This window comes from Juglans microcarpa x Juglans regia, chromosome 2D (assembly GCF_004785595.1).
Source record: "Juglans microcarpa x Juglans regia isolate MS1-56 chromosome 2D, Jm3101_v1.0, whole genome shotgun sequence".
In the NCBI taxonomy this organism is placed as follows: domain Eukaryota; kingdom Viridiplantae; phylum Streptophyta; class Magnoliopsida; order Fagales; family Juglandaceae; genus Juglans; species Juglans microcarpa x Juglans regia.
Window position 1 is genome coordinate 41,593,611 of NC_054596.1, and position 13,901 is coordinate 41,607,511.

A 13,901-nucleotide genomic window follows, 5' to 3' on the forward strand; every position below is an offset into this window, starting at 1 on the left:
AAAAAAAATAAATTATTTATTATATTTAATATTAAAATTTAAAATAATTCTAATAATTAAATAAAATAGATTTTGATGAACTTAGATCCAAACCGACGAGTTGGAAGACTAGAAAACAAGTCTCTACATCAAACAGTTCAGATCTAGTAATTAATGAATTGCAACGCAATACTGCAACCAATCAATCACCGCTGTTTCCAATAGAGGCACCATATATAGTCCACCTCACATGAGACAGACTGTAAAAAACGACAATGCCATGCACCTTTGAATCTTCTAAAACTCATATATAGGGATTGGATCGATCTTCTTTTAATTAATGAGTTGTTATCTAATTGCTTAAAAAATATATATATCTAATTGCTTAAAAAAAATGTCTCCTAATGAATTATGATGTATTAATCAAAGTCAAAGGAAAATTTTACTTGAACCACATGATGACCCCACAATTAGAAACTTGAATAACAACAGCTAGCTGCCTAGAGCTAGCTAGGATCTAAGATGCAATTCAAGTGATCTCTTGAGTACTCTATGAAAGATCCACGCTTAATTAGCGCATACTCGATCGATCACATAAATTCATGTCATGTGACATTTATATATGCATGAGTACTACTCCACCAACCACATGAAATTATGAATTGGGTCCGACCCAAGGGTACTTCAACATGTGCGTGCTACGTGCTACGTACACTATTTTGTCATGAAACCCTAGAACTTCAAACACCAACCAATCCACAGTGATCCAGTACGTGCTCCTACTCATGCAGATTTTATATATAGTGAAATTCCAATTTCCATGCATGCACAACAACAACACATGAGTTATACATGAATATTAATGGTTATTATTATAAACTCGAGCCACCTCAGTACTAGATCTAGCTAATACCTAAATTTGGCCAGCCCCACATACATGCATGATGCCCCAACATGGGCACCATTTAATTAATTAATTAATTAATTAATTACAAAATTAAATAAATAATAATACATGATGGCGGCCATGGCACATAATAATACATCATGTGTGACCAATCAATCACGAAGCTAGCTAGCTTATATATAGCTAGGGAAGCTGCCAACTACTCAAGGCAGGCAATCAAAGATGTGGCCAAAATATATGTACCAATTATTAATTGGATGCCCATTAATTCATGTTAACTCAAAATTCCACTACTACCAAAAAAGGCCTAGCTAGCTTTTGGTGCAACAACAAGACAAATACGGTTTAAGTTTTACGCGGTTGAAGAGACAATTGTGAGACATGAGAGACACGCGTTGGGTGATGTTTGGTCGTCAACAAACGTTGAGAGAACAAATTATTATTAATTGAATTGCCATGTTTGGCCGGGGGTGCAATCAATCATATATATATATATATATATATATATATATATATATATATGTATAGATTCTTTTTCGTGTTATCGATAAATGTTTGTAATCTTCTGTGGCCTATCCATCTCCATATATATATAATCCCCATCATCTTATACTAATTTCGAGGTAAATGATGATCTGAGATCATGATTTGGACAATGATCCATCATTATAATTTATATATGATAATAATTCAATTAAATTAAATTGAAAGTATTAATTAATTTAACTGCGTTGTTATTAATTAAAATCGCTCGATCGAGCTGCATGCATTAATTCATTGGCCGCCGCCGGCCCTACCGATGATCATATGTATTATATATACACTAAGCCAACCATAGCTAGCTAATGATATTTATAATTATTCGTTTTCTAACATCTTTCCAAAAACCTGTTTGTCATGTGGTGGGTAGCATCAGACATACCTGTGTACGTACAACTGACTTGAATTTGATGGTCCCCGACTCCCGATCGACCCATTTTTTGTCAGCAGCGCGAAAGCTTCACTTTATCTAAACTTTACATCGGATTCTAGTTATTATTAAACCATCTTATATTCGAAATGATCAGTATATTTCATCCAAAGTTTGGTGGGTCCAACGTACTGATCAACTCTTTATATTAAATAATCTAATTCTTTTCTTTAATATATATTATATAGGATGATTTGGTTATCATTTTGGTCCGACGAACATGTAGAAATAAATCATAAACAAGCTGTACGCGTGTGGGTGTTTTTGTTCTATTTTTGGATGTTTTTGTTCTATTTTTGGGTGTTTTTGTGTAGGCAGTATTTGATCAACGCTTCAAAGTCCAAAGGTACTTAATTGCAGTAACTGTGAGAATGGGCTAGGTGGGCTTAGTTTTTGGTACGTAGTGGTGGTACTAGGTTGGTAGCATGAGATCACGTTAATGTTAAGAACAACGAGGGCATGATATTAAACCTAAACCCCACGCCATAAACGAAATCGAACAGCTAAAGTCAAGAGTGAACACAACCATTGTCTAAATAAAGTTCATTTGGCAAATTTTTTTTTTTATTTCTTTTTTGTTCAGGCCTACGGTATTATGCTTAACGTTTACGGTAAGGTAATCTTTACCCCCCAACTTTACTTCAATTTGAAAAGGGCGTCTATCTTTATTTATTTTTTAACCCTCTTTTTGCGGTAAATTAATATATATATATATATATTTACATTGGAGGTGGGTTTTAACTCCTTCATTAAGTAAGAAAGTACCTATTATTTGGTATTTTACTTTTGGATTTCTGTTATTGTCAATTTTGAACATTAATTTAAAGCCGCTCATTAACAAAAACTCCAAATGATTCATAATTCACAACAAAAGAACCAAAGATTTGAACAATTTGAGATTTTACAACTTGTTTAATAGAATAGCATTTCGGTTTGAACTTTACACTACTACATAACATAAGAGTAATGTTAGATACAATCTTAGAGCGTGTAAGTCTTGCGTACTCCTTTTAAAAAAAAGTAAAGTTCACAATTAAAAAAATTACAAAAAAATATATAAGACTTGCATACCCAATAAATGCAAATATCATTTCTCATAACATAATAAACATGTCGGTAAGGGAAAATTTGCAAAACTTCAGTTATAAAGAAAATTGCCCAGAGTTGTGACTGATGCTGACAAGTTTGGAATCGGTTTTTAGCTTCATAGAGAAGTTCAATTTAGCATCAAGCATAGAAGATAAAGGAAGACAGCGATGATGCTAAGGCGTTTGCTTTGATTTATATAAATATATATAGCTTTATTTCAATTTTTTTTTTTTTTTCTTATCTAATATGAGGGTATCAAGTCTTGTCATCCCGATAGAGAGGCATATTCTTGTCTATGCTTTTATTAATATTCAACGCAAAGATTCCCCCTACCCATCTGGTTTAGCAATCTTCAGATTCACGTTTCCATTTGATGTAAATTGCCATCAATTTGCTTGCGGCGCAAACAAAAAAATAGGCTTGGAAAACAATTTTATATATATATATTTAACAGTGGCACATAATGCCGTCAGAAGCTTCCCTTTTTTAATAGGATCAAATAGGGTTTGGTCCCTTGAGTTTGGTCCCCACAACGCAGACCTTAAACGTAGGCCGACTCAAATGAACCCACAAGCCCATGGGCAAATGTTGTATTTCCATTTTTTTTTTTTTTGTTTTTACAAGTAAGGCCTTTCCTTCTATTTCAAATCTACAGTTGTTCAACTTTTGTCCCTAGATATATATGCCTCGGATTTTAATATGCACCGCATGTTCTTGAATATTATCAATTTATATTTTCTGAACAGTGGAAGAATCATTTCCGGCGGTAATGTCCTAACCTCTGATTCCATTTCAATTGCGGCATTTAATTTGGGATTGCTCCACCTCCTAGAACACTAGAAGAATATATATAGCACAACAATTTGTTTTTATATATTTATTTTCCTTCAACACAATAGTATATAAACTTGGGTTGACTTGTATTGACCTTTTACTTTCTAATAGCCACCGAACTTGTTAATGACAATACTTAGGGCAGCGCTTTTTTTTTCTTCTTAATAATAGAACAGGGATGAACTGATTAGGTTCACAAATAGATTTCACAAAAGTAATCTCATAAATCGATGTGGCTAGATGTGATTTATTAGATCTGCTTTATAATAAAAATAGCTTTACAATCTAATGCACCGCAACTAGCCATATCAGTTTGTAAGTTTATTTTGTGAGATCTCTTTGTGAACCAAACATTCCCCAATGGGTGTATCTTAGTCACTTTAATCATCACATGTAAATCTATGGATAGCATCAGTAGCTTATCATTCCAGAGCATAAGAAACTTTACCTCTTCTCTAGATTGAAAACCAAGAGAAGTTTTGTCATCATCAGATGGACCCAAGAGGAGAGATGGTGTCTTCCTGGGGTTTTAATCTTTAGACACTTGAACAACTAAGCCAGTTGATGTCTGGATTGTTTTGAGGTGACCCGAGCCAATCAGATCACGAAGATGAAATCTCATATCGAGTGGAGACAACCGGAGACGCTTCTTCTCCATAGAAGTTGACATCATCTCTTTGTATCTCCTGCGGTTTAGGAAAGAAAGCACTTCCTTTCTTCCCTGTAACGAAAAGAATTGATTAAACACATCTTATCCAGTTGTTGGGAAGATGATTCATTTGATATAATCTGGTTAAGAAACTCAAATCCACATTACAGTCGGAGATTATTTCCATTTCACAAAGGCTATGGACAACTATTATGTAATTTGCAGACATTGTTTCCTATTGCCCACCAGAACGGTATGCAAAAAAATAAACAAAGCATTTGCATACCTGAGAGAGACCCTTTAGCACTGAACCAATATTTGGAATTGCAAACCAGTACATGTTCGGATCAATAAGCTGACGAGTCTAAAAAGAAGACAGCAGTTGTTAGTAAGAAGACGGGGCTGAATACCATCAAACCTTTCTAGAAAGAACCAAAAAGAAAAATAATAAACAATAAACTAAAATCATCCACACAGATATTCCAGGAGGTCATGATCCTTGCCATGAATTAAAAAAGGAATTCACAAACTATCTTATAAGTAATACATAACTATTCAGATTGATTCGTGCAATTGTGACTCATTAAAGATGATGAAGTTTCCACGTTCACATCAATACCTTGCAATATCCTAAATACCTTTCTTTTTATGTGTTTGAGAGTAGAAACTTCAATACCTTACAATAATCTAAATACATTACTTTTATTTGTTGAGTATAAATCTCATTCAAACATTAAGAATATTCCTCTCCCATGAAAACAAGCACAAACCCAGTCTATGGCAAGAGAACATAACTTCTGTTTTTTTTTTTTTTTTTTTTTTTTTTTTTTTTTTTTTTTTTTTTTTTTTTGATCGGTAAGGGAACGCAACTTCTGTTAATATCACTATCGTATTATATGTTTTTAACTTGCCATGTTGAAACACCATGTACAACCTCTCCAAAGCTTAATCTTCCTAATCAGAATATCAGTTCAAGTTCCAATTCCAAATACACATGCACACAGCAAAATAAGTACAAAATACAACTATAACTAATCATAGAATTCAAAAAAGAACAACATTAAAAATATATCACTGAAGATTCCAGTTTACTTACAAAAAGGCCAGCATTGATTAAAAGGGAGATGTGTCCATCCTTAACCTTTCCCCCAAGTGATAAGAGTGTATGCTGCAGCAAAAGCATTGTTCTTTTGAGTTGTGTCGTATCTAATACAGCAAATAGTTCAAGCGGTTTTACCATTTATAGACAAACTCCCTTATACAGGAAAAAAAAAAAAATGCTTCACAAAAAAATCAAAATTAAGCAGCCTTCACATTCATTATATAGAAAAATAGTCAAAAATAGGTAACCAAAAGGACAATTTTTAGGTGAAAGTACCAAGCTTTTTCAATATAGATATGTCCATACATACCTCAGAAACAGTTTTTTTTTTGGTCCATTGTTATACAAATTCAAAAGCCCAACCAGTTAAAAAATAATTAAAATTATAAATATTTAATGTATGAAAAACCCAATATTCAGACCAAGAAGGTAAAGAAATTCATCAATTAATAACCATCGTCTCTACAAAAATGTCAGATGTTTTTTTCTCAATTAAAAAAAGACAAACATGAATAATCACAAAATTATTGAAAAACTGTTTCTTTCTAGCATTCAGAAATAAGTCTATCGGTCCCAATGATATTAAATATTTACCATACATCTCAATGTTCTTAATGTACCATTGTACCTACTAGAGAAATGCATAAAGGCTTGATCTATGGAACTTGGGATATATTTATTTATTTCAGAGTTGTTCTGGTAAACAACCAGTATACTCAAGCTTTTTCCTCTTATTAATAAATAGCTAAAAAATGCCTATCTTCGAAGTGCTTCACAAATTTCCAAGCGCAAAAATTACATGGTAGGTAGTAGAATTCTCAGGCAGATACCCAAAAATCTCACTTCTGTCCAAAACTTTTTTTGATAAGTAATTCTGTCCAAAAATAATTCACAACATATATACCTTTCTTGATGAAAAAACAGTACAAATCAAGATTTATCTAGAGCATCAATATAAGGCAAAATGTTCTGGCATATTTAAATTTTAAATATTGACATAGAGAGAGGTATTATTCTAAGAGATAATGCACCACACAAAATAATGCACATCTACTATTACAGTATTACTTTATTTTTCCTTGGAAAGAGATTCTAAGTAGAAGCTCAATACATGTGGAAAACTATTGCTTAGGATGCATCAATTTGGTTAAACATGCATGGATGAGAACATATGTACTCATGCACATAAGCACACACGTAGTAAATAAGACCATAACAGAAGTCACCAAAAGAACTAGGTAATAGCATAGAAGTTTATGTTTGACTAGTCATAGAAAAGTTTCTTATAGGAGGAGAATAAATAGTGTTTAAAAAAAGATAGAAAGTGGATTGATATTTGTAACACTCACAAGCTCTTGATGTTCTATACTAGATTCCAGCTTAGCATCCACAACATGTGTTCTAAACCATTTAAAAACTTCAAGATCACCCTGCTTCTTTTCTCCCAGTCTTTTCACAACACGTTCTATCTAGACACAAAAAATAGACGAGAAAATTATTAAGAGTGTTATAGCCACAAAGGAATTATACAAAAGTAATCCCAAAAACTTTGTAGAGTACTGATCAAAAAAATAAATAACTTTGTGGCTGGAGTATTTCTCAATTATTAATAGGCTCCCAATCCCTCAAAAGGGTTGCATTTTATATATGGCTGGTGCACAGAAAACCAAGCACACCCTAGTCACCAAAACCACTGTGTCCATTCACCACCAAGCACAAACCCAGATTATGCATGGGAGAACCTCTGTTTTAAGTTTTTCACATTAAACCCCACCCTTGTATGTGCTTCCATGAAAAATATGACCCTTTATCCTTCTAGACAACGTGAAATTACTCAAATGCAACCAACCTGGTTTAGATAGTCGTCTTGAAACATTACAGCATGATCATCCTGTCCAGTATTTAATTTGAATATGCGCACTACTTTCTCTCTTCTTAAACACTGCACAAAAAAAAAACATCACACCCTATATCAATCATAGACAACTTTGAAATAGAATTAAAACAACCAAAATTTCAGACACAAGAAACATAAAAAAATCAAAGAAACTACGTACTATTTAAAATTTCACATTGTTAAATTTATTTTGAGAAGTAATATTCAATGTTAAGTTAAACTTGAAAATTTATTTTTCTATCAGATAGGATATATAGCATGCGTTTATAAATTATCACTTTAGTATGCTTTTTTTTTTCTTTTCTTCCTTCATTTTTCTTCTTTGTTTTTTCTTTACTATTGCAAGACAAAAATTTAAGAATATGGCACAAAACAAATGAATTAAGAGTATGCATAGGAGTTGCTTCACATATAAACAGAAAAAATCACCTCCAATTGTACCTAATTTAAGGCCTGAATTAAGAAATTAATGTTTGTTTAGTACCGTGAAAAAAAAAATTAACAGATTAGAAACCCTTTCCCCTGTTTAAATTACCCACCTCTAGAAAGGGAAATGATAATAAATAACTGAAATAATCACCAGATGTATCCCATTCTGGACTCAACAAAATTCTTCAAAATTTTAAGGCCAAAAACCAGACCTCCAATTCTCTATCCACTTGCGTTCTGTCCTTTACGCTGCTGTATAATTGTGACCTTAAAACAAAGGGCTGAATTGCGACCTGAGAACATACATTAATTTAACAAAATTCAAGGACTATAATGGAATAAATAAATATTACCTTGTACAATATTAAATATTAAAAAATTCTACAATGTGTAGAGTGAAAACTTCATTCAGCGAATTAGAAACTTGCTCAGACTTGTTGACTAATTAATTAGGCCAAACTTAAACTTATGTCACAAATTCATTCCTTTAGGTTGATTTGAGTGGTATGACATGAGTAATTTTTACAAATGACAAGTATAACAGGCAAACAATCTCGTCGTGTCCAGATAAGTTGTTAAGAGTTTTATTGGCCAAACTTAACAAGTATAACAGGCATTAAACTTTTAGGACCTATAAGCCAAAAGCTAAACTGCAAGACAAACAAGAGTAATGAACAATTAGGTAGTAAATAGTAAAATCCTTAGCCTAATTTTCAAATTACGCGTAACTGAATTTTCATATTACCAATGAAGCACATTATGCAAGCGTGTTAAACATTATCCTGAATTTTCTGGAGAAAATGATGAACCCTAACCTTCTCAATGTGAGGGAACTGAGCTCGCATCATGCGAAGCGCCACCAGTGTATCGCTAAATGTAAGATTTTCCTCTGCATTAATGAAACAAAAATAATAGTAATCGCTTGAACAAAATGAAAATATTTCAAATTCAAGATTTAAAATATATATATATATATATTTATATAGCATTTACCTAGGGATAGAGTTTGATCAAGATCGCTGCATTGGGGCTCGGTATCTTCTTGGTCCCGGAGGCGTTTTCTGCCTCTGGATGAAGGTTCTGGAATCTCGTCCATGTTGCCTCCAAGACTGCAATTCGCCGCGAGATTCCGGAACCAATTGGAGTATATTCTTAGATCCTCGAGAGCACCGACTTTGCCCAGAATCGAAGGACGAGTGAAGACCGTTTACCTGCATTTGCATCCCTAATCCTATTAAGAGCAAGATCGTATTTTATCTTTTATGAGGAATAATTTTTAAGTTAAAAAATACGAGAAATGATAATTAGAGTCGTGATTCGCAAGCGTCGTGCAATCATTTTTAAAACGTAAATAAATATAGAATTTATATGAAAAATTAATTAATTTTTTAATAGTAGATTTCATTCTTTTTCAAAACGACTGCATAACATTTACATACTTCATGACTGTATGTAACATTACTCTTTTTTTTTTAAAGTATACCTCCATTCTCATTAAGGCTGCGTTTGATTGTAAGATTCAATTGAGCTCAGTTGAGCTCAATTTAATTTTAAACTGAATCTAACATCCAAATACTCAACTTTCAAATTATTAAACTCATCTCAACTCAAAACCTTTTTATACGTGGGATCCACAATCTTTTTCAACTTAACACATCTTTATACGTGAAAGTTACAACCTTTTTTAACTTCTCATAAAAAGTATTAAACTCATCTTAACATCTAAACACTTTAAACTCAGTTTAGATAAGCTCCATATAACTCATTACACTACTGAACTCACTATTATTCATAAAGAACTGAATTCAGCTCAGCTCAGCTCAGCTCAACATCCAAACGCAGTGTAAAACAACTCAAGTCATCCATTACAGTATAGTTCTCTTTGTATATCAGTAAGTATTTCTATAAGACTTTCCTCTATCCAAACCCTTTTCTCAGAGAAATTAAAAGCTAATCTAGAAAGTTTATGAGCTATATTATTTGCTTCCCTGTATACAAATCTAATCTCCCAGTCCTTTTTGTCCACAAGCAGCACTCGCACCTCATCAACAATATTCTCATAGTATGCCCATAATTCATCCAAGCTGTTAGTAGCTTTTGACAGTTCATTGTGAATCACCGTCCAGAATTACCTTTGAGAGTCCAAGTTCTACACACAAATGACCAGTTCTCTTAAGCGCCATAGTTTCGACAGCATTTGGTTTCTGCAGAGAGTCCACCACAGAACACATACAAGCCAATACTTCTCCATCAGCATCTCTTATAATCACACCAAGCCCCACTTTTTTGAGTTGAACATTCATAACTGTATCCCAATTAGCTTTAACCCATGACTCAGCTGGTTTTCTCCATTTATCAACCCTACTATTGTTGGCCACTGACCACTGAAGTTGTTGCTGATATGCTTGTGCATTCGCAAACTCATAGAGATCCTCTTTTGCAGATTTCATCAACCCCCCCCCCCCCCCCCTCTTTTGGATTTGTAAACTTCTCTTCTAAAAGCCATAAATTTCTTCTCAACCATATTTTCCTCAGTGTACAAGCTACCAGCCCCACCTCTTCCTTCTACAACTGCATAATACTTCTTCTACAGAGATCCATGAAGCACGGTTTACTGATGTTTCATTTCTGAACTGGACTATTGGGTTCAGCCCAAACATCTGAGGAAACATGACAACCCCATAGAGCATGCATGGTAGACTCATTTCTCAATTCATAAATTGGATACAAGCTAGATCTTACTACTTACTTCTTCAACAAGTTCTCCCTTGTAGGCAATAAATCTAGACATGCTTTCCATACAAAGTGCTTAACTATCTCTTGCACCTTTAGACCCCAAATACCCTTCCACACAACATCTTCACACTCCCCCTTTGAAGTTTCCTCATTTATTCTTCTTATTCTTTTATGCTCCAGATGGTATGCATTTTTCACAGAGAATTTACCATCACTAGAGTGACCCCACACCATTTTATCCTCATCTTCCATTCGATAGATTGGTATACTACTAATAAGCTCCATTTCCTCTTCTTAAAAAATCTCATTAAGCAAGCCCTTCTTCCACGTCCCTTCCTCACCATTGATCAATTGGCAAAACTTAAAGTCATTGGACAACTTGTTAACATGAGAGGTAATGCAAGGACAGACCTGACTTGGTAGCCATTTGTCTCTCCATATGTACACCTTTCTATCATTCTCCACCCTCCACACTGTGTCATCCCTTACTAGGTCTAAAGCAGACCATAGACTCCTCCATGCATATGATGGGCCTCTACCCAGTTTTGCTTCCAAAAACCCCACATTCTTAAAATACTTTTCTTTCATGATAGTAGCCACCAAGGAAATGGTTTATCCAAAAAATCCCAACACTGTTTTGCGAGTATGGAAGTGTTGAAGCACTCAAGATCTCGAAATCTCAATTCACTATTTCTTTTACTTTCACTGCTTCTATACCAGTTCCTCCATTGGATCCACCAGAAAAGAGCCATGAGGGATGTGATTTCAAAACATAGTCTTTTTGGAAGTCTAAGACACCCATTGCAAATGTGGGGATAGCTTGAATTATAGCCTTAAGGAGGACTTCTTTGCCAGCCTAAGAAATGAATATATTTTTCCAATTACTAATTTTGGACCACACCCTCTCTTTTAGGACTCTGAAGGTATTGTATCTTGACCTGTCCACAATGGCTGGCAAACCAAGATACTTCTCGTAGCTCCCACACACTGACATCCCAGCCACATTCTTTATCAATATTTTGGTCATCATGTTAATATTTGAGCTGAAAAACATGGTGGTCTTCTGGATATTCAAGCACTGACTCGAGGCCTCTTCATACATCTTCAACAGGCCTTGAATATGCTACCATTCAGACAATTTAGCTCTCTCAAAGATCAAACAGTCATCATCAAATAAAAGATGACTTATCCTCAAACCCCCTATAGCCACAACAACACCTTTAATTAACCCTCTTAAATCAGCAACATTAATCAACAAGGAAATCCCTTCTGCACAAAGGATAAAAAGGTAGGGAGAGATGGGATTCCCTTGCCTTAACCCCCTCTCAGGCCTAATCAACTTCTTAGCTTCACCATTAACAAAAGTTGAGTAGGTCATAGAAGATACACATTTCATAATCCAGGAAATCCATCTATGGCCAAACCTCATCCTTCTCATTACAGCCTCAAGATAAACCCACTATATCCTATCATAGGCCTTAGACATGTCCAGCTGAAGGGTCATCCTCCCCTTATGTCTTGTTTTCATGGTATGTAGTGTTTCATAGGCCACCACTACATTATGAGTAATGAGCCTACCCGAAATGAATGCACTCTGATTATAAGAGATTATATCAGGGAGCAATTTTTTGAGTCTATTGGCAAGGACTTTAGAAATCAGTTTATAAAGGACATTACAAAGACTGATGGGTTTGAATTCATTGGCTACTGAGGGGTTAGAAACTTTAGGGATGAGGGCTATAAAAGTTCTATTGACATTGCTATCCAAATCACCATTACATTTTAAGAACTTTAAGATGGCTTTAGAAACTTCCTGCCCCACAGTACCCCAATAAGCCTTGTAGAAACAGGCCCTATAACCATCAGGCCCAGGAGATTTCAATGGGGCCATCTGATTCAAGGCAACTTCCATCTCTTCCCTCGTGAATTCCTTCTCTAACTCCACATTCATCTCATTACTAACACACAGATTAAGGTCTTTAAGACATACCTCAATAGCCTCTCTCGAGGGGTGAGAAGAGCTAAAGATACTATTGAAGTACTCATTGAAAACAATTTCAATTCCTTCTTGATCTATCACTTTTCTGCCCAGGGAATCAGTAAGCTCCTCAATCTAGTTCTTCCTCCTCCTTTGACTGGCAGAAGAATGAAAGAACTTAGTATTTTTATCACTTGAATAATAACAATTTCTCTTAGCTCTTTGCCTCCACTTCAAGTTTTCTTGTTCTAGTAATAGCTCCACCTCACCCTGTAGCTGTTTAATCAATATTATGAAAACCTTCATTTTCTTGCTCCTGCTGAAGCAAATTAAGTTCCTGCCTCATGACTGCCTTAGACCCATTCCCTTTTAATTTACTCCATCTGACTAGGCCATCCTTACATTCCATCAATTTATCTTGGATACACTTCGAAGACTCTATATCCCTCCCCCTTCTTTCGCTTGCCTCTTCTATCACTGGTCTGCCTTCCTCATCCAAGATCCATTTTGCTTCAAATCTAAATATTCTCTTCTTTATTCTTCTGCTTGTGGACATCATAGCTAGGTCTAACAATAGAGCCTTGTGGTCAGATTGGTTAGCAGGCAAGACCTTCGCCACTCTATCTTGAAACAGATATGCCCACTTCATGTTAGCCACAACCCTGTCAAGTCTTTCTTTGGTGAAAGTGCTGTCAGAGTGCTTATTACTCCACGTGAACAAGTTTCCTTTCTAGCCTATATCATAAATTTTGTTACCTTCCAAAGCTTGTTTGAACTCCTCCATTTGAGCCTCAGCCCTTGGTTTCCCACCCACTTTTTCCTCTTGATAAGCAACCTCATTGAAGTCACCCATGATACACCATGAAATTTCTGTAGAAGCTTTTAGCACAGATAACAACCTCCATGAGTCTCTTCTTTTGCAAGCCTCTGGTTGGCTATAAAACCCAATGAACATCCAAGAGACCTTCCTCTTATTGCACTAACATGATAGTGAGAGAAAGTCACTATCTCCAAGTCAACCTCACTACTCCATCAGACAACCAACCCACCTTTTCTTCCTCTTGAATTGATAGAAAAACACCAATCCCAACCCAACTTTCTCTTGATCCCCTTGTATCTCCCAACAATCATCTTGGTCTCCATAAGAAAGATCACATTGGATTTCTTATCCTTCACCATTAGGTAAAGGCTCTGAATTGTCCATGGGTTCCTAAACCCCTGGCAGTTTCAACTCAATATTTTTATAATGACTAATTTATGATTTCCTACATTGCGAATGTACCATTTTAAGAGAGTAGCACCACTTTCCTTCTATGTTGTGTAGGATGAGG

At 34.9% G+C, this 13,901-nt stretch overlaps 2 protein-coding genes across 3 annotated transcripts; both read right to left on the reverse strand.

The window, feature by feature from the left end:
- Window positions 1-3,690: 3,690 nt before the first annotated feature.
- Window positions 3,691-9,139, reverse strand: LOC121250928 (serine/threonine-protein kinase 19 homolog). 2 transcript variants are annotated; one of them, XR_005937875.1, is made up of 9 exons: window positions 8,850-9,139; window positions 8,672-8,745; window positions 8,069-8,149; window positions 7,380-7,472; window positions 6,880-6,999; window positions 5,525-5,596; window positions 4,715-4,792; window positions 4,228-4,500; window positions 3,691-3,781 (listed from the first exon to the last, which is right to left on the reverse strand). XR_005937875.1 is itself a non-coding variant. In XM_041150187.1 (8 exons), the coding sequence occupies exons 1-8, from the start codon at window positions 8,950-8,952 to the stop codon at window positions 4,309-4,311; spliced, it is 813 nt and encodes a 270-aa protein (XP_041006121.1). In that variant the 5' UTR covers window positions 8,953-9,138; the 3' UTR covers window positions 3,940-4,308. The 2 variants fall into 2 exon arrangements, 1 of the variants encoding a protein (XP_041006121.1); XM_041150187.1 differs by lacking the exon at window positions 3,691-3,781 and having other exon boundaries at window positions 3,940-4,500; window positions 8,850-9,138.
- Window positions 9,140-9,961: 822 nt separating this feature from the next.
- Window positions 9,962-10,306, reverse strand: LOC121249523. The gene has a single exon (XM_041148225.1). It carries the CDS (start codon window positions 10,304-10,306, stop codon window positions 9,962-9,964), a length of 345 nt encoding a protein of 114 aa, XP_041004159.1.
- Window positions 10,307-13,901: the final 3,595 nt, after the last annotated feature.